Source organism: Coturnix japonica, chromosome 2 (genome assembly GCF_001577835.2).
Source record: "Coturnix japonica isolate 7356 chromosome 2, Coturnix japonica 2.1, whole genome shotgun sequence".
NCBI lineage: Eukaryota > Metazoa > Chordata > Aves > Galliformes > Phasianidae > Coturnix > Coturnix japonica.
The window spans coordinates 11,776,792-11,799,804 of NC_029517.1; the positions used below are offsets into that span (position 1 = coordinate 11,776,792).

The 23,013-nt window shown below is 35.4% G+C and overlaps 1 protein-coding gene across 3 annotated transcripts in view; it reads left to right on the top strand.

Annotated features, from left to right (window-relative positions):
- The window catches only part of CUL2 (cullin 2), a 39,378-nt gene extending 16,709 nt beyond the window's left edge, over positions 1 to 22,669 (top strand). The window contains exons 6-22 of one of the 3 annotated variants that reach the window (XM_015853112.2): positions 1,964 to 2,046; positions 4,819 to 4,905; positions 8,875 to 8,971; positions 9,074 to 9,184; positions 9,863 to 10,025; positions 11,200 to 11,324; positions 12,288 to 12,395; positions 13,088 to 13,147; positions 13,515 to 13,643; positions 13,743 to 13,829; positions 14,356 to 14,508; positions 14,898 to 14,975; positions 16,326 to 16,392; positions 16,892 to 17,094; positions 18,427 to 18,528; positions 19,240 to 19,356; positions 22,120 to 22,669. In XM_015853112.2, coding sequence (XP_015708598.1) covers positions 1,964 to 2,046; positions 4,819 to 4,905; positions 8,875 to 8,971; positions 9,074 to 9,184; positions 9,863 to 10,025; positions 11,200 to 11,324; positions 12,288 to 12,395; positions 13,088 to 13,147; positions 13,515 to 13,643; positions 13,743 to 13,829; positions 14,356 to 14,508; positions 14,898 to 14,975; positions 16,326 to 16,392; positions 16,892 to 17,094; positions 18,427 to 18,528; positions 19,240 to 19,356; positions 22,120 to 22,251 — 1,902 coding nt within the window. In that variant the 3' untranslated portion in view covers positions 22,252 to 22,669. The remainder of the gene's footprint in view (positions 1 to 1,963; positions 2,047 to 4,818; positions 4,906 to 8,874; positions 8,972 to 9,073; positions 9,185 to 9,862; positions 10,026 to 11,199; positions 11,325 to 12,287; positions 12,396 to 13,087; positions 13,148 to 13,514; positions 13,644 to 13,742; positions 13,830 to 14,355; positions 14,509 to 14,897; positions 14,976 to 16,325; positions 16,393 to 16,891; positions 17,095 to 18,426; positions 18,529 to 19,239; positions 19,357 to 22,119) is intronic. The other 2 variants (XM_032443026.1, XM_015853113.2) reach the window with 2 other exon arrangements.
- The last annotated feature ends 344 nt before the right edge of the window (positions 22,670 to 23,013 follow it).

Below are 23,013 nucleotides of genomic sequence, written 5' to 3' on the forward strand. Positions count from 1 at the left end.
AAACTACGGCTCAGGATGAAGTTGAATAGAAACTTTGCTTTTGAATATTTTGTGTATCTCTTTCCTTTGCATCTGTAACTAATACACAATGGTAGCTAGGCAACTTATTTTAGTGGTGGTGTTTTTTTTTTTCCTGCTTTCCTCTGTACCTTTGTGTTTTTCTCTGAAAGGGAAGTAAATGTTTTCCTCTCATGACTTGTAAAGGTAGAAAATGTGTTTTTATTTGACCTGTCAAATCACAGTTCTTCTAGCTTTTGGACTTCATTGCTTCAAGCAGGAGATCTCTGCTGTCTTAGTTGAGAGTGTAGAGATTGTGATGCCTGAGGAAATGTCTTTTATGCTGAGAAAGGTGACACAGCCATTTCAAGCTGCTAATCATTTGACAGGTTGGGGGTGGCCTGGAAAAACACCAGGAGCATGATACACTTTAGATAGAGAAAGTGTACAAAAGGAGATTTTTCCTTTCTACCTGTGCTATCTGCAGTTTGCTATTCTGTGGCCTCTGTAGAGGTTTGTCAGAGCTTGGAAGTGCATATTGCCACACTTTGTGTGATGTCTTCAAAATGCCTTAAACATTTGTTATTTCTGTAGATTGTGTTTTAGCTGACTCTTCCACCATTGTTGGAGGTAGTCCTTAGCTCTCTGCAAAGCAGTTAGTTTTAACTGTGTTAGGGGCTGGGAATAGTTCTGGACTGGAACACAGAGGTCATGTCCTAATCCATTTCATATTATCACCCAATGGATGGTAGTAGCTACTTAGCATTTTATCCATAGCTTTCTGCATTAGTGTATGTTTACAAAGATGAACAAATAGTAGGCTTGATAATGCATCTTTTGTGAGTATTCCTCTCACTGATGGTATCATAGTTTGGGGTGGGAGTAGACGGGGTGTCAATGACGCACTTATCTTCAAGCTTCCCAGAAGCTGTTCTTTGGACAGCATACCGATAGCTCTAAATTTGAATAGGTTAAGTGGACATCCAAGACTGTGAAACCGCAGCAGGCAGTCTATGGTTTTTGACAAAGGCATTCTGGGTGCCTATGTCTGAAATTCTACTGATAACTTTTGTTAATCTTGCTCCCTACTATTGCTTCCATTTCTCTTGACCAAGCTGTAATAGTGATGGGTATATTTTAGATCTTGAGGTGGTAATGTTAACCTCTGTTCATTACTAGGGTAGTAATAGGCTTATGGAAGTTTTTCCTTTGCTCTGGAAAGCAGTGCAGATCCTATGCTTAAGTAGTTTATGTGTACTGATATGATGGATTCAATATCCCAGAAGTAAAACCAGTTCACATTTCTCAGTTGTCTTGGCCAAATATATCGTGTCATTGCTTTGAAACCATTTTCCCCTATATTGTAGTTCTGTCTTCCAATCTTTGAATTCCTCTGAGGACTTTATCAAAAGGTAGTCTCCAATGTTCATCACTTTAAAATGGAGGAAATTACTGTTCATCTGTTTTTTGGATAATGGAGATGATCAGTCCTTTATCTATCCAAGAATAAACAGGCTTATGTTATGTATAGCTTTTTTTAAGTCTTATGAGAAAGTTACAGAAATTATGCTTAGAATTATGTTTAGAATTTGTAGAAGAAGAGTTGTGATCTCTGCGCACTAAAGTTTGTTTCAGCCTCACTCAGCATGTGCTCAGGGGCTTTTCAGTCATCTTATTTAGGAATACGTGCCTGCTTGCTACTTCTGGAGTATGTAACACTGGGTACATTCTAGACACTGTGGAAGTATGTATGAGATGTGTATGGGCATGACTTCAAACAGCTTATTCCAGTAAGTGTTCCAGACACTCAGTAGTTTCTATACTAGGAAAAGCACAAGATGAGAACAGGAGGGTATCTAATGATTTAATTTTTAAACCTTGACTGGGGAATTGGGAGTTCATCCATCTTTATTTTTTCTCTGTAATTTTTAAACTGATGTAAACTTGTGATGTTATGTCCTGACAGCTAGCTCTTGATATGTGGAGAAAATTAATGATTGAGCCACTACAGGCCATCCTTATTCGAATGCTCCTCCGAGAAATCAAAAAGTGAGTGCTTGGATGTTTTTATTTTTTTTGCTTTTACAGTTTATGGGGGGGGTGTTGTATATTGCTTTATTTTGAAACGTCTCTGGACTTTGATCAAACTGTTTTTAGTTTTGATTAAAGGCAGCTTTTTAGCTGATGATGCTGTTCTATCAGCTTTTACACATGTAGCTATATAATTGCTATTTGTGTAGAAAAAAAGTTCATTCATTGTAATCCAAGAGCAGTGATCTTTTGTTTCATCTACCTGTCATAATAATGGGTTTAGGGAATAGCTGGAATAATTCTCTAGGGCCTATAGAATGCCTTTTGCCTTTTTCTCCATTTGATGCTTACTGCTTCTGGTTTGTGTGCTGTCTGTAAACATAAGGAATAACACAAGGATTTGCTGAAGCTTGAATTGCTTTAAATGGGACCCAGAACAATTCTTGCTTATCTACAACATCTGAGTTCCTGTTACTCAGATGAGTGACTTAACACTATTGGTGCTTTACTTTAATTGTGAAATTGAAGTAATTATTTTTGGACTTTGAGGGAATTTGTGACTATCTTTATTGCTTTGAGTCCCTGCTCATTCCAAGATAGATACAGTTGTAGTGTCTCCATGAAATGCTTGCAATTTTTGAAGTTCTGATTTTGAATCTTCATGCTATTTAACTCCTATAATATCTTCTCAAAATTTCTGGTTACTTTTACCAGTGTGTGTTATATATACAAGTATTGTGTGTAGTTGTGAGTTCCACCAGTATCTACGCTTCTGCTGCTAGTTCGGGTAGCTCTGGAGTTGCTTAACAACTGGGGTGATTGCATGCCTAGTTAGCTTAGGTGATCAGGCTAATATACATAAACTGAAAGAATGAATAACTTTGTCTGATTGAGATGCTTTGAATGTGCACTCGGGTCAGCCAAAAAGCTATATTCATGAAGCATGAGAAGACTGATTCCAATAGTGTTGTATTTTTCTTCCCAAATTAAATTTTTTTATGATTTAATAATTGTCATTATGGTCCTCTCAGGTGTTATTTCTGACATCAGGAAGTATGTATTTGCTTTCAGTTGTTGAACCATGCTTCATAATCAGTGCTAAAACAGCTTCTTTTATATGTTTACTGTAATAATTATATTATGGATTTGTATTTACTAAATGAAGGTTCCCTGATTCGTTTTGAGGGAAATTCTGCCTTTTTACATCAAGTACAGTGACACTGAACACTCATTTTGGTCAATCTGCATTTCACTGGGAGGTGACAACAGAAATCTGTTTAAAACTTTTTAAAACAGATATTTAATGCCTCTTAAAAGCAATAGTATGTAATTACTTAGAGCCTGACTGCAGGCCTTGCCAAGAGTATTTAGGTCAATAGCTTCAGAGGGTGTTAGGCCTTGAGACTGTATCTCATTAATACTATTTGTTAAACCATTTCAAAACTTTAAAATAAAACTTAAGTCTATCTAAAATAGATGGCTCTGTATTTTCTTTTCCTCTCTTCCTAAGAATTCTTCAGTTTGATTGCCAAGTTTTCACCTCCTTTTTCAAAACATTCACTTGTGTTAGCTTTGTTTTAGCCATCTCGTGATCTGCGTGTCATGTAAAGAGTCACAGGATCACAGAATTGTAGGGGTGGAAGGGACCTTTAGAGATCATGGAGACCAACCTTCCTGCAAAGCAGGCTCCAAAAATAACCTTGTAGAAGAGAACTTAGCGTTATAGGTGTACTTCCTAACATCAAGAACCACAAGGATCACTGTATTGTGAAGATTGCCTTTGTATGTAATATTCTTGTTGCTGTTCTTTGCTGTTGATCCACTGGTCAGTAGTGCAGTGTACAAGAGATAATTTTGAAGACTTCGCTGCACACAGATGGTCATTTTCTTTTAGCACCAAGTTCAGCAAATCAGAGGTTAAACCAAGTCTTTAAGGAAACAGGTATCAGAAGGTGCATCTGTCAGAGGTTCAAAAAGTGCATGATATATACCTAAGTAATATAAAATAATAAAATTAATAGAAGTACTAATATGTATATAGTTAGAAATCTATTAGTTGGGTGCCTCCTTCAGAGCAGAACTTAAACATGTGTGTGGTTTAACTTATTAAAATATATTTTACTGAAGAGGAATTTAAATAGATGGACAGATGAGTTTCTTATAGCTGAAAGACTTTGCATAGAACACAACAAAGTGCAGAGCTGATAGCCAACAGACTAGTCAAATGTTTATATATAGTGTTTTTACTTTACTGGAAGAGTTTTAGGAATTAGAGTCACAAGTTTGGCTTTCGGTGTTTATTTGTGAATGTATTGAACTAGAATTTTTAAAAACTGCTGACTAAAGTCTTACATCTGCTTTATAGAAGCTACAAACTTTGGCAGTACACTCTACATAAAAATTGATATTGAATCATTTATGCTCCAGCTGAACAAGATGGCTAAATTGATCTAAGAATATGCTGGTGCTGAAAAAAGCGCAGGCTGTACCGTACTACCTTTCTTGTCCTGACTTTGGTACCTTAATGAACTGACTCAACAGCTGATATGACAGATAACCATCTTCATTTAATACTTCTCTGAATTGTTATGATGAATCAGTTCAGCCTAGAACTACATAAGTGTTAAAGCCATGCAAGAAAGATACAGAAGGCTGTGACTGAGCAAAAGACCTGGATTAGCCTCCTTGAACAGCAGAGAATTGTTACATCACTTAAGCCTGTCTTGTCTGACTGCACTTCTCTTAATACAGAGTTCTGAATATAACACACTTTCTTCCCCCTCCCTCTAGCCCAAGCACTCCTTCTTCAAGTCAAGCTGAATATCAACTTAAGCATTTTTGTTTCAACACAACAGGAAGCCGACAAGATCTTGAATTGTGAGAAAATTCATCTATGAAATTCTTAAGTAATTTGGAAGCTATTCAGGTGGTCAGTGACAGTGTGTGATTAGTACGGACTAACCAGAAGAGGCTTCTCTACTAAAGACAACTAACACTTTCTAACTAACTGAACCTATTCCTGTCTAAGCTGTTACATTTGTCATTCACTTAAAGTCTGTTGGGAATTAATAAATTATTTTTTTAAAAAATATTCCAAACAGGCTCTTGTGGTTCCCAGTGCATTCTGAAGTTAGTTGAGCTAGATGGGCCATTTGTCTGAATACACAGCAGAACACTTCCTTTCTGTGATGGAATCCTCTTTTAATGGATACAGTATTTATTATTTTATGCTTATTTTATGTGTGTTATTTATGGATGTTAAACTTCCACTGTTACTATTAGGTTTAAGGCTAAAGAAATATGTGTAAACAGCACAATTTTCTTGAGCTTCTGTTTGGTAGTTTTCTCCATTCGTTTTTGAGAAAAAGAACTACATAAATGAGTAGAATGGGGGATTTTGTTTCTGTTGCATTGTTTTAGCTAGAATTCTCCATGTTACTCTTTCTTTCCTTCCTGCCTTACCTGTGACATCCCTGCTTCAAACTGTGCAGCAGCTGTTTCTCTAGCAGTATGTGTTTGTATTGCATGCTGACTGCCACCAAGTACAGTGTACGCAGGATAGATGCCCACATTGATGGGTCACCACTTCCCATTAGTGTTCAGTATATTCTTATCACTACACCTTCCATGGCAATAGTCCTTGAAATTTCGGAAACACCTGAGAACTCCCATCATGTTTTCTGAATCTGGCCATTTGCTTTGTGAATTCTTGGGAGCACAGTGCCATTTGTGTAAATAAAAACAGGAATGTCCTGCTAAAATAAGTCACAATGATAGATGAGAGACATATGCTTATCTTGGAAACTGTGTGATCACAATGAAGTTCATAACAGTTCTGTCAATAAATTTTGTGACAACTCTACTGCAAACGTTCAGTGCTCACACACTGAGGAAACCTATGTTAAACTGCTTAAAGTTCTGTGAGTGTTGAAGGAAAAAAGAACTGGGAGCATGGATATCTGTTAAATAATTCTTGGCAATTGTTCTACTTTTACTGCTAGAAAATGTGATCTGAGTTAAGCTATTAAAGCTGTAAAAATCTGCAAGCTTTGAAATCAGGTGAATTGAGCTGCATGTAATTTTCCTGATTGTGAGAACTTTGTCCTAAATTTTTCATTTGATCAGAGGCTGCGTCCTCCTGATTCAGAAGCAGACTCCAGTTCTTACTTTGTAGTGTACTACCTGCTATTCCCAAGAAAGACTAGTTCCCTGTTGTATTCATTTTCCTCTATTGTCAGCATACTGTATGGCCTCTGCTTCTGAAACCTATCTTTCTTTCACTTTGGGCGTAAAGCTGTGTTTTCCTCCTTTACTTTTTAAACTTTATTGAAAGTTTAGGTCAACTACATTGACCATTCAAGTTCCTCATATTGACCTTTCCTTCCTCATCTCCTCTGGCATCTGCATAGTCTAAGGTTCCTGAAATAAATCAAGTATAGGGCAATCTGGCTCTTTTACTGTTACAGAAACATTTCTTGTGTTGCCCATATCACAGAACCGCAGAATTCTAGGACTTGGGAAGGACCTCTGGAGATCATCTAGACTAAACCCCTTCTCAAGGAAGTTCCCTAGAATAGGTTGCACAGCATTCAGGATTCCATCACAGGGGCAGATTCCACAGCCCCTCTGGGCAGCTTGTATCATTGCTCTGTCACTCTCAAAGTGAAGAACTTATTTTATATTCAAATACAACTTTGTGTTTTCCAGTTTGTGACCATTGCTCCTTGTCCTGTTGGTGGGCACCACTGTAAAAAGCCAATCCATTTAACTCCTTTACTTTAGATTTTTCTAAACAGGGATGAGGTTCTACCTTTTCTTCTTTAGGCTAAACTATCCCAACCTTTCCTCACTAGAGAGATGCTCCCTCCGCCCTCATGGGTGCATCTCATCAGGGCCCATGGATTTAGGTGCATCAGTTTTGCCAAAATGGCCTTTGTGCAGATGCTTCTTGAACAAGGGGAAGCATTTCTTTCTCAGACTCTCTCCCTTACCTCCAGGGTCTGGAATTTACAATCCTACTTATTCCCAATTCACCCATGCAGGATCCTGAACTCACTGTCTCATAGTTGCTGCGGCAATGGCTACTTCTTACCTTCACATCGGCAGCCAGTCCTTCTTTATTGGTGAGATACAAGGTCCAGCAGCACACTTCTATTCACTGGCTCCACCACCTGGATGAGGAAGTTATACAATCATAGAATTGTTTGAGTTGGAAGGGACCTTCAAAGGTCTAGTCTAACACTACTGCAACAAACAGGGGCATCTACAGCTAGATTAGGATGCTCAGGGCCTGATCCAGCCTGATACTGAATGTCTACAAGGGTGGGACATCCACCACGTCTCAAGGCAACCTGTTGCAGTGCTTCACTACCCTTAATTTAAAAAACTTTTTCCTTACATTCAGTCTAAATTTCTATGTTTTAGTATGACACCATTTCCTCTTGTCCTTTCACAACAGACCCTGCTGAAGAGTCTGTCCCCCTCTTCCTTACAGCCCCTCTGTAGATGCTGAAAGGCTGCTATCGGATTGCCTTCTCCAGGCTGAACTGCCCCAGCTCTCTCAGCCTATCCTCTTAGGAGAGATATTCCATCTCTTGGATTGATTTTGTAGCCATTCTCTGGGTATACTCCAACAGGTCTGTGTCTCTCCTGTACTGATGATGTAGGCGTAGTACTCCATGTGAGCTCACAACAGTGCAGAACAGAGGAGCAGGATCACCTCCCTTGACCTTCTGGACATGATTTTTTTGATGGATTGAGTTTGCTCCCTGGGCTGTGAGAGCACGTTGCTATCTCATGCCATCCACCAGTAACCCAAGCCATTTTCAGCAGCTCTGTGCTCAACACGCTCTAGAAGCCTCCTGGATTGCTTTTCAGGTCCAGAACCCTGCGTGCTTGAGGCAGGTTGGACCATCTCTTAACAAAGCTTAATTTTCAAATATGTTGAACTCCTAATTTCATAGATTCCTGTACTTCTCGATATCTTGTAGTATTCAGAGTTGATGCATCGTGTAGCTTACGCTGCTGGTGGACTCCCCCTGGGTGGAACTAGTTGTGGGTCATGATGTAGTGTTAAACTTCTTCCCTTCTGTGACATGCTGCCACATCTGCTATCAGGAAACCAAACCAAAAGGATCATTGGAAATGACACATAAATATGTATATATATATTTAAATATTCAATTTAAAAAATGAAATCACAACTACTGACTTTCATGTATACTTTGAAAAAAGTAATGTTTGAATCCTATTTGCAAGTGTAAGTTAAGCACTAATTTTCATGTCTCTGTCAGGTGTATGTGAAAGGTGGTCTTTTTTTAGAACAGTTCATGCTTCAAGAGTGCCTTTGTTGTTATGAGAAGGTCTGTTATTTCCAGTCTTTGCAAAAGGGTGAATATTGATACTTTCAGTATGCAAAAAGCTTTTAAAATTACTCTTGTTTTCAACTGAATGGAACTAAAGAAAACATTCTTTAGAAAATGTAAGGTTTCCTTTTCAACTGAATGGTTAAAAGTCCTGCCAAGTACATTGTTCTACTTGATATCTGCATGATGGTTGAGTAGTAGATATTCAGAAAATAATGTACTATGCTTGGCAAAAATTACTTTCTTTGGCAGGGATGGGAATGTAAAAGTATGAATTGCCATCTCAACATACATAGGAGAGAAGGAAGAGTGCATTTATTTATTTAAAGATCATCTTTATTTATTTATGTATTTATTATTCTACTTAAGCAGAGGAATTTACTGGAAAATATTTGTCCAATGCTAATTTACTTCATTTTGCTATCCAATTAATTACGCTAATTAATTACATTCTCATGAAGGTTTGTTTTCCTTATTTCAGTGATCGCTGTGGAGAAGACCCAAACCAGAAAGTAATCCATGGGGTTATTAACTCCTTTGTTCATGTTGAACAGTATAAGAAAAAATTGCCCCTAAAGGTAGATACACCTTTCTGATTTATGTTTTTCATTGCGAATATTTCATGTAGCATATGCATTATTTGTCATAATTTGCCTTTTAAAAAAAAATCTCCCTTTTAGTTTTATCAGGAAATTTTTGAGTGTCCTTTTCTGAATGAAACAGGGGAGTATTATAAACAAGAAGCTTCAAATTTATTGCAAGAGTCAAATTGCTCACAGTACATGGAGAAGGTAAGAGATTCTTTTGTACACATGCAATAACTACAATGTAAGATTATCAGTATATTATTGATTCAGGTTTTCCTGTTATTTTCCTATATTTGTTCATTTTTGTGTGCTTTCTTGCAGTTTGAGATCACTTTGGTTCATTTAAGTATATGGTTTATTTAAGCATAGACTACAAACTTTGCTTATGAATAGCCAGCTTCAAAATAGTTTATAACAAATCATAAATCAATTGCATGAAAGGTAAAAATAAACAAATGTAGGTATTTGAAACACCATTAACTTATACTTTTGTTGAGAAGGAAGAAATTAATACAAGACTAGGAGTCAGTCCTCAGTACAGTGCTGCTCTCAATAAGAAGACAGAGGGGTTGAGAAGGCTGTGGGATTACTGGTAATTGTGAGGGGCATGAGCTAACACCTGAGATGTGATTCAGGATCAGGCTAAGACTTCAATTATTAGACTTGTAGTAGTGTCTGAGCCTATCTGGATTTCAAAGTAGAAGATTATCTTGGTTCAGTAATGTCCTGTTCCAAAAGAACAAATTTAATTTTTCAGCATCCTTGGCAAGTATTTTTTATCTTCTGTTATTTGTGGCTTTTATTTGACATATTCATACTGTTCGTGGTTCTGTACTGCTTGTTAGTATTCCATCTGCTCTCAGCTTGAAAACTTGTTTGTAGGTTTTAGGTAGATTAAAAGATGAAGAAATGCGGTGTCGGAAATACTTACATCCCAGCTCATATGGTAAAGTGATACATGAATGCCAGCAGAGAATGGTAGCTGATCACTTGCAGTTTCTACATGCAGAATGTCACAATATTATCAGACAAGAGAAGAGAAGTGGTAAGACTCACTGATCTCAAAAAGCATGGAGTGATTGTTGTTTTATTCATTTAGCATTTGCAATTTGCTTCATTCAGTGACCTTTGATTAGTGTGAGCATTTTCAAATAATATGAATTACATAGAAAGCTCAATTAAATTCCAAATGCTATTTATCTTTTATTGTTTGATTTGTTATCATTCCTCCAAAGATACAGTCAAAACCTTCTTTTTCCACTTGACTATTAATAAGCCTTCTTTTGGACAATACCCTTCTCCCTTCATTGCCTTATTCAGTTTAAAAACACACTAAAGTTTTATGTCCTGTGGAATCAATCATATTTTATGCTTGTGTTTTCATTTGTAAACCAATGGCTCTGTCTTTACAGATTACTTCTTCTTTACTGGGCAGGTCAGGACTGTAAAACTTGGCTTCTTTTAATAGCCACTTTTTATTGTCTTGAATCTTTTATGACCTCTCCTCCCAAATCCTTTTTACAGAAGCAGATGTTCTTACAGTTATATTCCTTCCTAACTAAAATAAAAAATACATTTCCTGTTGACTACATGCCTTCTGGCCTTGAAGGAATAGTTATTCTTGCATGAAGGATGGTAGTTATTATCTGAAACAAATTATTTTTCACTGTTAAATTGAAGCTATGTAGCAATGGTGTTCAGATTCCAGACAGTTAAGCACAATTGATTGGTCTTTTTTTTTTTTTTTTTTTTTTTTTTTTTTTTTTTTGCATAAAACTGATAAAAATAGCAGTTGCTTATTTATATCTTTTCTAGCTGGAGAAAAATTTCAAGCCACCTTTGGAGGAAAACATAAAGTCAAGAATACATCAAAACTAGTCTTAGTCAGCTGCTGCTAGGGGAGATTTTGAGGAGCAAAGGACTAAAAATAAACTAGCATAGTACTTTTCCTTACCAGGCTACCTCTCCTCTTGGAGTCTGTCCTAGATAAGCAGTATTGGAAGAGTAAGGGAGCCCCAATGGCAGTAAATACTGGTATTAGCCCTACGCTTTCCTTTTTTGCTTTTGTCAGTGATTCAATGTATGTTGGTTTTTTTCTTTATTTCAGAACAGTTGGTCTTGTTTCAGTGTTTGAAAGTTCTGTGTGAAATTATGATTCTATATTACGTGTTGATTTTTAGTGTTTCTAAACATATTCAAAAAATGTATCTCTGTTACAGACATGGCAAATATGTATACTCTACTTCGTGCTGTGTCAAGTGGTTTACCTCATATGATTCAGGAACTACAAAACCATATCCATGATGAGGGCCTTAGAGCAACCAGCAATCTTTCTCAGGAAAATGTGAGTTTCCTTAGGCAGCTGAAATTACCTTTTTGATTAACATTCCTAATGAAATGTTTACCCTTTTTCTTTTTAGTCTATTCTGTTCTTTAATTTTGTCTATATGAAATTGGTTTGGAACTTTATGGATAAATTGTAGTTTCTAATCAGCAATCTTAGCATTGCAACACATATCTATCCTGAGAGCTGATTGTTGTGATCCAAACAGAAGCAACTACAAATAGATACTTTTCATTATTCCTTGTTTAATGGTGTTATGGCAAGTAGGTCTTCTGGTGTATGTATTTCCTTTTTTCCTGAGTTTCACTAAGTCAGTGGCATTTGTTGATCTGGTATGATAGCAACCATTGGTACCACTTAGTTTAATCCTATGTTATTTGTAAAGACTTGACATCCTGTCATGATTTTCGTCTGATGTTTCTCACAAGTAGTTTTGTAGTCTCATGTTTGCATGTGAATTTTGAAAATGCTATGGTTTTTGCTGAAATGTGATACACTAACTTTGATTGGTAACTGTTATGTTTAAGAAAGTTCAAAGGTTTCATCCTGCTTTATATCTTCAGGATCTGTATGCTGGAGAAGAAGTATCTTACTAACTCCAGCAGCTTTTTCACTCAGTTCCTGTATTTATGTATTAGAAATTTTCAAAATGCTGATAGAGGATATGAGAATATTATGGAAAAGTTTGGAGATCATGAGTTCTATGTAGACTCTCAAATACATTATTGACTGGAAATACACCTATGTAATTTTTGTTTTGAAAACATTCTCAAGCACATTAGTGCAAGAGTATGACGCTGCAGAAGCAATTCACTCAGGAACTTTATTATCAGTGATATTAACTTTTATCAGAAAGAATAGTTAGAAAAAATAGTACAACAGTGTAGCTATAAATATATTTGTGTATTGAAAACATTCATTTTCTTAATAACTTGCTTTCTGTATTATCTTGCCCTTTTTTAGATGCCAACTCAGTTTGTGGAGTCGGTTTTGGAAGTACATAGTAAATTTGTTCAGCTCATCAACACAGTTTTGAATGGTGATCAACACTTTATGAGTGCCCTTGACAAGGTAACTTCTACTTACAACATCTAAAGAAAAAATGAAAAACAATATGTGTCATTATCTCTTTCCTTTTCTATTTCCTTTCATTTGGCCTATCTTCAACTGCCATGTTTTTTACTACATTGCTTCAAGTTTCAATGTAATATCTCTCAACAATGTGTTTTCTTTTCTTTAGTCCAACAAACATCTAACAACCCAAATAGTTTTCCTTTCTTACTGTTGTGGGCGCACCAAGTATTTTTTTTCACATCAAGCTGTATTCTGTTATATGTCACTGTAGCTGTTCTGCTGCTGCTGCAATTTTTCTATTCTACATTCTCCAGTTTCTTCTCATCCATTATTTTAAAACACGTCTTGCTGTGTACCAAAATCTTCATACTTGTGTGTTTAAGTTTCTAACTGAAACCTAATTCTCTCTCCTGCTTTTTGTACTTAACTTCTACTCCTTTGCTTTTTCCGCTTTGATTTAAATCCCAAATTAAAAATATTCAACAAATTCTCACAGAACAGTGATCCAAACCCATTTACTCATTTCTTTTGTTATCACCCTTTTGTCTATTTGAGTTTTATGGAGTTGGGAATGTTGTTTACACGAACATTTTTTGCTTTTTTTAAAAATGTAAGTGTAGTAAGTTTCAAGTCATTTCTATTTTTTTCTTTTCTCTATTATTTTTTTTTTTCTCTATATTCACATCTAGGCTTTGACATCAGTTGTTAACTACAGGGAGCCCAAGTCAATCTGCAAAGCACCTGAGTTGGTAAGTGATGAGTATTACTGTAGAATGTAGTAATGGTTCCTTATTACTGTCAGATGAGTCAGCATTAGGGACTGTCACATTTATGTCCATTTCTCTTAAAAATTATCCTCACATAAGTATTTCAGTAGTGATTACTTAACCCAGACACACATACACATTTTGGGGGTATGCAGAAAAGAAGTGATTCTGTTAAAATATTTGCATAGAGTTTGTGGGTTTGGTAGATCTAGTTCCTATCTTTTACACAAGAGTAAAGCTTGTAGATTACAGAAATATTTTCAGGTAGAGCTTAAAAGTATGTTGGCATATGTGTTTTCTCAAGCTTGACAAGTAGGTTTGGGTTTGTTTTCTCTTTTTTTAACTTGAGCTGGCCAAGTACTGTGACAACTTATTGAAGAAGTCAGCGAAAGGAATGACAGAGAATGAAGTAGAAGACAAACTTACAAGTTTCATTACTGTGTTCAAGTACATTGATGACAAAGATGTATTCCAAAAGGTAACTCTTGATACTGAAATTTAAACAATACGTGAACAATATGGTTATGCTTTTAAAAATCCTCATAACTGTTTTTTGTTGTTTTTTTCTCCCATACAGTTCTATGCCAGAATGCTGGCAAAAAGATTAATTCACGGTTTATCTATGTCTATGGATTCTGAAGAAGCCATGATTAATAAACTAAAGGTAATGTAAACATTGCTCTAATGCAAAATAAAGTGTAAGAGTATGTAATGTTAGGAGGAAGCAGCAGAGGGTGCCAGAGATAACTTAGCAATTAGTAGATTACATTTCCAGTAGTTGAAAGGAAAACTTGATTTCTTCATAGCGTGTGAAAAATACATTGTGAAATATCCCTCATATGTTTGAGGTCTTTCTTTTTTTTTTTTTTTTTGAGATAGCTTTATGAAGTGTGTTTAAATCTCTCATATTTATGTTGGAAAAGCACCAAGCAGCCTATCATAAATCAGCTTTATTTTTTAATTTTATATAAATAAAGTTGTTTATAAAATTAATGAATAGAAAGTGGAATTAAGATAAGTTTGATAATTTACTTCTGTAATGCTTGTTATTTATTATAAGTATTGTTAAATACTTTAACACTTCTACCAAGTAGATTTTCATATTAGATTAGTAAATGTATGAAATGTGCATTATTTGTATAATAAATGTTGTTTCACAATAAAACTTGTTAACAATATCTTTTTCACAGCAAGCCTGTGGTTATGAATTTACCAGCAAGCTTCATCGAATGTATACAGACATGAGTGTTAGTGCTGATCTCAACAATAAATTCAACAACTTTATCAAAAACCAGGACACAATTATAGATTTGGGAATTAGCTTTCAGATATATGTTCTACAGGTACTAATGTATGTTTATTACTGTTGAGTTATTTGTATGTTGTTTGTATGTTTTGATAACAAGTGAAATATTTTTGTAACTAGAAATACTTTTCATCTGACACCTTGTGATCAGTGTGGAATATTTTGCTTTCATAGTTTATCTTTTTAAAATTAACTTATTAGCAAGCTAACCAGTAGTGATGTAAAATGTCATGTGTTTGTAACTTGAATTAAGGTCTTCCTGGGGAATGTGTAGTGTATTTAAAAAAGGAGCAGTAAAACTTCATGTTTAAATTGACTGTCTAGTGACAATATGCACTGTTAATCTGTTCAGTAGTGTTATATTTTTTATTAAAGTATGTGTGGTATGAAAATGTTAATACTTTTGTTTTTTCCTGATACCCTTAGGCAGGTGCGTGGCCTCTAACTCAGGCTCCTTCTTCTACATTTGCAATTCCTCAGGAACTGGAAAAAAGTGTACAGATGGTAGGTTAGTAGGAGGCTTCTTGTAAACATGTTGAGATGTAAAAGAATGCTGAAAAAAAAAACCAACCCCAAACCCACCAAGTTCAATTTTAACTGCAAAAAGCCTGAGCTGTTTCATTTTGTTTGTAATTCATGACTACTCTTTCTCCAGTTATATGAAATTTGGAAGCATCACCCAAAAAACATCCTGCTTTCTATGTATGCATTTCTGTCACCTTAATTCATTTATTTTTACAACTCTTTTTAACTCTGTGATTAATGAGGAAGATACTAGTAAATACAATCAGATGAACTTACTTGATTTTAGCTTTAAAACCAATTCCTAATATTTTAGATAAGATCCTGATTTTTTAATAAAATTCTATTTTATCTAAATATTATATATAATCTAAAGGGAGTATTACTAAATAGATTAAAGTGTGGGTACAGCTTGCTTGTGCCATGTTTCATAGAGAATATATTTTGTTTGAAGTCAAGCAACATTCATGTATCCTTCCTTAAAGTTAACTTTGAAAATTGTCAGAGTAGGGGACGCTTCCATTTTCATCAATTTTTGCTGTCAATGTAACTTTGAAATGATATTTCCTAAGTCATGAATGTGTAATTCTTTATGGAAAATGGTTTTGGTAGGTTTCAAAGTTTTGCAAGTTTGACCGAGGAAATTCAAGAACTCTTAGTTACATCTTGGTTTAGAGATATTTGCAATCTGTGTAGTTTTATCTATCCTGAAACTCTAATTGAAAGAGTGGCTAATGTTATGCTTGTTTTCAAGCTTGCTCTTTTGTAATTCTCCCCTAAAAATATGTAGAAGAATGTAAGGTGAGATTCAATGTGAGAGTTGTTGTGGAGCTGACTGGGGGGGAAATACCTGCTAACTACAAGCTTACAGTTTTTGAAGGATGTTTTAAAAAAGCAGTTAAATGGGAAATCAAAGCCATCAAATACATGTTTTCATATGGAATTGAAACAAACAGAAAGATAAAATGTAATGAGATTGATTGTTAGAAACTCCAAAGAGTTCTGTTGGATTCAGTAGAGATAATACTTCAGAACACTACTTTTAGCTCCAGAGTTTTATGATTTGAGAGAATGAATGTCTCAGCAATCTTTCCTATTTAGTCATCATGTGATATGTTAATTTGTTCAAGTAGTTTGGTAAATGCTGCTCAATCATCTCCTATCTTGAAAGGATGATGCAATGATAGACTCATCACCAATCATCACTGATGTCTGAATTGAATATATTGAACATAAAACCCGTGTTTCTTCACTGGAGTGGTAGTGTGATAATAATAATAAACTATTATAAGCTTATATGTGTGATTAATTGAAGGTCATTTTATTTTGCAGTTTGAATTATTCTACAGTCAACATTTTAGTGGAAGGAAGCTTACTTGGTTACATTATCTTTGTACAGGTAAAAATAAGTGCTTTGCTAAACATGCTCTATACAACTGACAATTGTTGGACGTCCTTTTCAAATGATAATAGACATTGGAAGTGGAACATGCTGCATCTTAAGTCAGTTGATTATTTTTGCATCATAAAGTAATTCATGTTGTAAAGAAATTAATATAAGAAATTAATAAGCTTGCACATTGCAAACCATTGAGGCTGTTTGGAATTTCCTTTTTTTTATTATTATGAACTACATTATGTTACTCAAATTCATCTTTTTTCTTGTTTTCTCCTCAAAACACTACTGTTGTAGTATTTGCTATTAATCAGAATTCATTTTTTGCAAACTATCTCCTATATGTGTAAAATTAAAACATCAATTTTTGTATTCTCATGCCATATGGAGGTGTGAATTGCGTATCTGTAATTGCATGTGTGTAGGAACTATGTGAGTTACATTTCAGTTGGTATTTCATTGCATTCAGCCAGTTTACGAAGTGCTACTTGTATCACTGCAGGTGAAGTAAAAATGAATTATTTGTGCAAACCTTATGTAGCCATGGTCACAACATACCAAATGGCGGTGTTGCTTGCCTTCAACAACAGTGAAACTGTCAGTTATAAGGAGCTTCAAGACAGTACGCAAATGAATGAAAAGGAACTGACAAAAACTATCAAATCCTTACTCGACGTTAAAATGATCAACCATGACTCAGACAAGGTATGCAGTAATGATATAAAAATGTTTTGTATTCTCAGTGTTATGACTCTCCTATTTGTTGAGGTCTTTCTAATACAGAAGGCTTTGTTTTGACCTGTCGTATCGATCCTGTGAGCAACTGTAAAATTCTATTTATAAAGAAAGAGACAGGAAGAAATTAGATTGTGTTTGTGAGGTTGTGACCCTTCTGGATAACCACCTGTGCGACCTATTGTGGGGTTGGGACTGGATGATCTCTTGAGGTCCTTTCCAACCCCTGCAGTTCTGTGATTCTTTAATTCTGTTTGTTCCTCTGACGGCAGAGTCTGCTACAAAGGTAAAAATGTGAGAACTGTTTGTTGTTTCTGTTGAATTTCATCCATGTGGCTTTTGACTCACTGCTGTTGGATGAGAATACCCTTTAGATAAGTCTTTATAAGTTGTAGGACCTTTGGAAGGAGCCTGACTGGTATACCAGTGAGTGATAAAGTAATCCTCAGAATAAATCTGTAGCATTGAGAGACCAAAAGTAACAGCAGCCATATTCTTTCTTGCTGATACATTACAGGAGAAGAAGGACACAAAACAAGGAGGGCTTGTGTGAGAGGATTTTAGCTGTGTTTTGCCAAACTCTTATCATTCCATGTGTTTCATGGAGTTCCAGTGCTATTTGAGTAATATATCATTTACCTTCTATTCCCATACAGCAAAGGGCACAAAAGTTTGTTGTGTATGAAGCATTGTAGATGTACCTGTGAATACAATACAAACATAGGCATACACTTCCAGCTATCCCAGAAAGCCCAAGTTATTCAGACAGTATCAAGCAGAAGAAACTGATAAGCTGTTCACATGGCTTACAAGAATAAATCCAAAGCTGCGCTGACAGCTGCCTTTTTTTTAACCAGGAAAATATTAGAAAATGGAAGGGGAGATCACAAGGAAGATCTGATGCTTGGCTGAAGCATAGGACATGCTTTGAATATCTAGAAATGAGCTCAGGTTGGAACAGTGGCTGGGAAGATGTTTGTTAAACCATGTGTGAAATATATCACTGAGAGCTATTACAGAAAACTGTGGGATTTTTCAAAATCTTAGAAAGTTGCCCCTTATTTAAAGGATTTACATTTATTTATGTCTGTTGTATATCCTGTGTTAAACTATAGCTTAAAAAGCTGACCTGGTTCAAGTGGCTCTTTAACATTTTCAACTGCAAATTTGCTGAAATGTCATTCATGTATGCAAGCTTCTACATGGAATTTTTTAAAGAAAACTTATCCCAGCAAATCCTTGCTGCTTATTCTTTTTTGTCTCCATTTCTATTTTCTTTTTAAAAAAGATTCTTTATTGCAGGAGGATGTGGAGGCGGAGTCTACGTTTTCATTAAATATGAACTTCAGCAGTAAACGAACAAAATTTAAAATTACAACATCGATGCAGAAAGACACACCACAGGCAAGTATTCTGTAATGTCTGTAAGCTGAACAGCTTAGGAAGCTTAATTGTCTAAAACTGAATTGATTATATTTGGTGTAAGCAGGTATAGGATTTACAACACTGTAAAGACATTCCTTAAATTTGCAGCTTACATGCTGCAATTTTTTTTATACTTAAAACATAGGCAGCAAAAGGTAGGATAGGGAATAATAAGAAAAAGACAAACAAGAGCTATTTCTCCTGTAGGAAATGGAATTGGCATTTAAACTGTATTATATAATGAGATTTTTGTTGGTAGCTGCTGGCAACTTATTTCAGAAACTGCAGAACCAATCAAACTGTTTTCCTATGGTTTTGTGTTGGTTTTGTGTTTCCCATCAGCTAAAATCAGCTCCAATGCTGATAATCCAGCTTCCTTCTGTATGTCCTAAGTCACAGTCTTTTGTACAAGAAATTTACGTTCTGCTAAACTCAATACCCTGTGAATTTTGCCTGCTTTTCTCCATAGCAAAGGCACTGCTTTAGTTATCTTCTTCCTACCTACCAGCTGACTTGCATGAAATCTGGTATTTTTGATTTACAGAAGTATGTTACGTGAAATTGACCTTTATCTAGATTGTTGTATCAATTGACTTACACTAAAGTAAGAAGTTTAGATTCAAGATACTTTTATGGTATATTTATTGATCTTATTATATTTAAAACGTTACTTTTCTTCCTACATTGCAGGAGATGGAGCAGACCAGAAGTGCTGTAGACGAAGACAGAAAAATGTATCTTCAAGCTGCTATAGTCCGTATCATGAAAGCACGTAAAGTGTTGCGACATAATGCTCTTATTCAGGAGGTAAGATAAAATCCTCTTCCTAGGATTTCATGAAAATCTTCAGGATAGAAGTTTAATAGTTTAAACATCCAACCATTAAATTCCCATGTCAACACTAGTACTTCAGTGAAATTCACTAGTGAAAGTCTACTTTGAAACATAGTACTTACCTGTGATCACTCAGTCCTATAAAAATGTCTTAGCACTAAAGTATTAAGCATCTCTGGGCTTGTTCTTTCCTGTTGGCTGCCTCTATGCCTGCAGATGTCATATCCTATAAGAATCGCTGCCAGAACTGTAGGTTCAGTTGAAGACACCTGCGTATGGATATTTTGGACATGAAATTTCCGCAGAAGCACTTAGCCAGTTTTGCACTCTAATTGTAAATTTGGATTTTGTTCTAATTCGTGGCTTACGTTTTAAAAGTTGTCTGAGTATGTAGACTTGCTCTTAATCTCCATTTTACCTTAAGTACTACCATTGTCTAGATTTTTTATATTCTACGTTAATGATCTGTGAACTGTCTTGAACTGGCTGAGAAAAAAGGTGTTATGTCTTTCATTTTTCTTCCACTTTTCCATCTGTGGCGGTTGCCTGCCTAATTGCATTTCTTCTTCTGACCTAACCTTTGCTCATACCAACCAGTTCACACTTTTGGTTTCCTCAGCCTTCCAAGGCATTCTTTGTCTCTTGAGCTTTGCTGGATAGCCTCAGAGTAGACTGGTGTGAGAGGATTTCCTACTTTATTGGACCATTTTGAGCATGGAGGTGGAGTGGCATTTTAAGATCTGTATGCTTTTAAGTTTTAAGATCTTTTAAGATCTGTATGCTTTCTGTCCTGTGGTGATGAAGGAAATAGTTACCACACCTACCAATTAATTTTAATTTCCTAAGCAAAATAAGCAGCTTGTAAGTCTGTACTGACTGGTAATGGGAAACATCTGAGAGGTTTGGGATTTTGAAGTAGTGCTTGTGCACAGATGCCCTGAAAGCAAACTTTCTTTTAGATATCTGACTTTGAACATTTAAAATATGAGGCAGCATAGGTCTTGACTACTTCTCAAAATCTTTGCTTATTTGATCTTCTGTTACTTAAACTCTTGCAATTATGATGAAATGCTCTTAAGATTTTTCTCTTAAAGCTAGAAAATGGTAGGCAAGCCCTGTTTTATCTTTGAAAATACATTTTTCCCTGAATTCTCAACTTCTTACAAAATGTTCAGGAGACTTGAAACCAGTGTAAATGATGGAAGAAGTTACATATTTCAACAGGTTAGAAACAAAAACTCCTGTATGTTTTTTCCCCTCTTTGACTGAGGAGGCACTATCTGACATGCCTCGGGTGCATTTTGTTCTTGCAGTACTCTTGCGGAATACTACAGTCTGTTAACAACAGGAGCTTCTTCAAGTTTTTCAGTAAAAGCAGATATTTTGACTGCTAGTCATCTTAAAAAACAGTGTAGAATAAAGTTGACACTCCATTTATCTGTCACCAGCTGAATTGTATTTTTTGCCTTAGCTTCTAACTGAATTGATGACACCTGAAAGTCATACTCATCTGATCCGTAATTCTTAGTTTTGAATATTACTTATATTCTGGGTTAGTTAGAACATTAAAAACCAATGGCTTGACTTCTATATAATTATTGTTTATGTTGCTGTGTAGCGTGGGGAATCAATGTAGATTTAAATAAGCAACTATGCAATCTCAAGCAATAAGGTGAAGCTGTACCAAAATCCCTTAATTTTTTCCACATTTTTAGCTGTCTGATCTGGTCTGTGCCTGTCTTCTTCTATCTACTTCAGCTGAACTGTTACTGGGGCATAAGTGAGATTCTTTAAAATTCGTTAAGTTTCTCCTGTACAGTCTGAGATATTGATGGACTCTTGGGCACTTCTGAGATTGTTGCCAGGTTGTAAATTTAAAGATGAAAGTTTCATGTTAGGTGAAAATTTTACTTAGTTACCTCTCCATTGAGCTCGTTGATTTCTTCCGCTGTATGATGTATGAATAAGCCTAGATTGCCAAGTGGTTCTGGGTTAAACATGCTCAGCTTTCTCATTAGATCTTTGTGGAAACTTCTCTTGAACACTTAGAGTATGCATAATTTGACTGCTCAGCTTCCTTGTTTTTCCAGCTAGCCTTGTGTTAAGTTTTTATTAACTATCAAGAGTCTTTTTATTTTTCAACACATTCTTTTGTGACGTCTTTACTAATTATAGTAATATACACACTCACTTCTTGTTACATTCTTCATAGCATTTTCATACTTATTAATAACAAATTCACTTAGAATTTCTAGGCTGACTTACTGAGGGGTAAGAATGAGTCTTTTGAATAGAAGGTCTGTCTGCTATGAGTGGTTAATATATTCTTCCCTCATTAATGTTTGGTTTTTTTTTCCTGTGATACAAGGGCAACATTATATTTTTGGCAAGAGTGAAGAAATACATTTAAGTTAGATTAATTTTAAATTGAATATTCAACTTCACTTCTACCAGGACTAATTAATCAAGCAGGAGAACTGAAAAAAATTCTGTTAATATTCAGTCAAACTGAACCAGTGAGTTAAGCAGTCAGTTCAAGTGTTCTGACACTAATGTACAGGGATGCTTTGACTGTTGTAAATTGTCTTTACTTTATTTAATCCTATATTTAAAAGTAAACTGAGTTTTGCTTGAGTGCACGTAGTGAGGTTTTTTTGTTTTGGTTTGGTTTATTTTGGTAGTATTAATAACTGTTGAAAATAAAAATAACGCATAAAATATGTGTTTCTTTTGCAGGTAATTAGCCAATCAAGAGCTAGGTTTAATCCAAGTATCAGCATGATTAAGAAGTGTATTGAAGTTCTGATAGACAAACAGTACATAGAGCGAAGCCAGGCCTCTGCAGATGAATACAGTTATGTAGCATGATGTTGCTACCCTGCAGGTATGATTGTAAGGAGATCATTGCCGTCACTGTTTGGTGTGTTCCTGTGGGAAGAGGCAGGCCTGTGCCTCCATAATTGGTCACTTGGCAGCCCCCGTTTTTCTGCTGTTTACAACATCACCAGTGCCATGTCATGAGCGTCAATGAAAATGCCTATAGATATTTCAAGCTCATGTCATTATGACATTTCTTAAAACTTTACTAAAAGAATGAGTGAAGTATTGCTGAGATGTGGAAATTTGGTTGGGTACCATGCTTTTTTTTTTTTTTTCCTCCCCTTTCACGTTTGCAGTTGATGTTTTTTAATGTATCTTAAGACAAAGTTAAAAAAAAAGAAAAAAAAAAAGAAAACCTAAATATTGTAATATGACAGATAACCTAATAATTGTATCTACATTAAAAAGAAAAAAAAAAAAAAAGATGAACATGATACTGCTGCTTGTCAAATAAAAAAAAATAAAGTTATATAACGTGTCTCTCGTCATTCTAGAAATGAATGTAACGTTAATGTCTTTAAATATTCAGACTGGGAAGGGTGAATATAATGTGTGCTCAGGTGTTGAATAACCTTCAAATTATATCTGTCATAAGAAATCATTTATGTAAAACTGAGTGACAGGTATGTTGTGTTTGATGTGAGTGTAGAAAAAATGACCTATAGTTAAGTTGTTTAATAAGTCATAAGCACAGCTTGTTTTCTTGAGGTTAGGCTAACTTCTTACATTCTTAGTGCCTGAAGGCCTAGT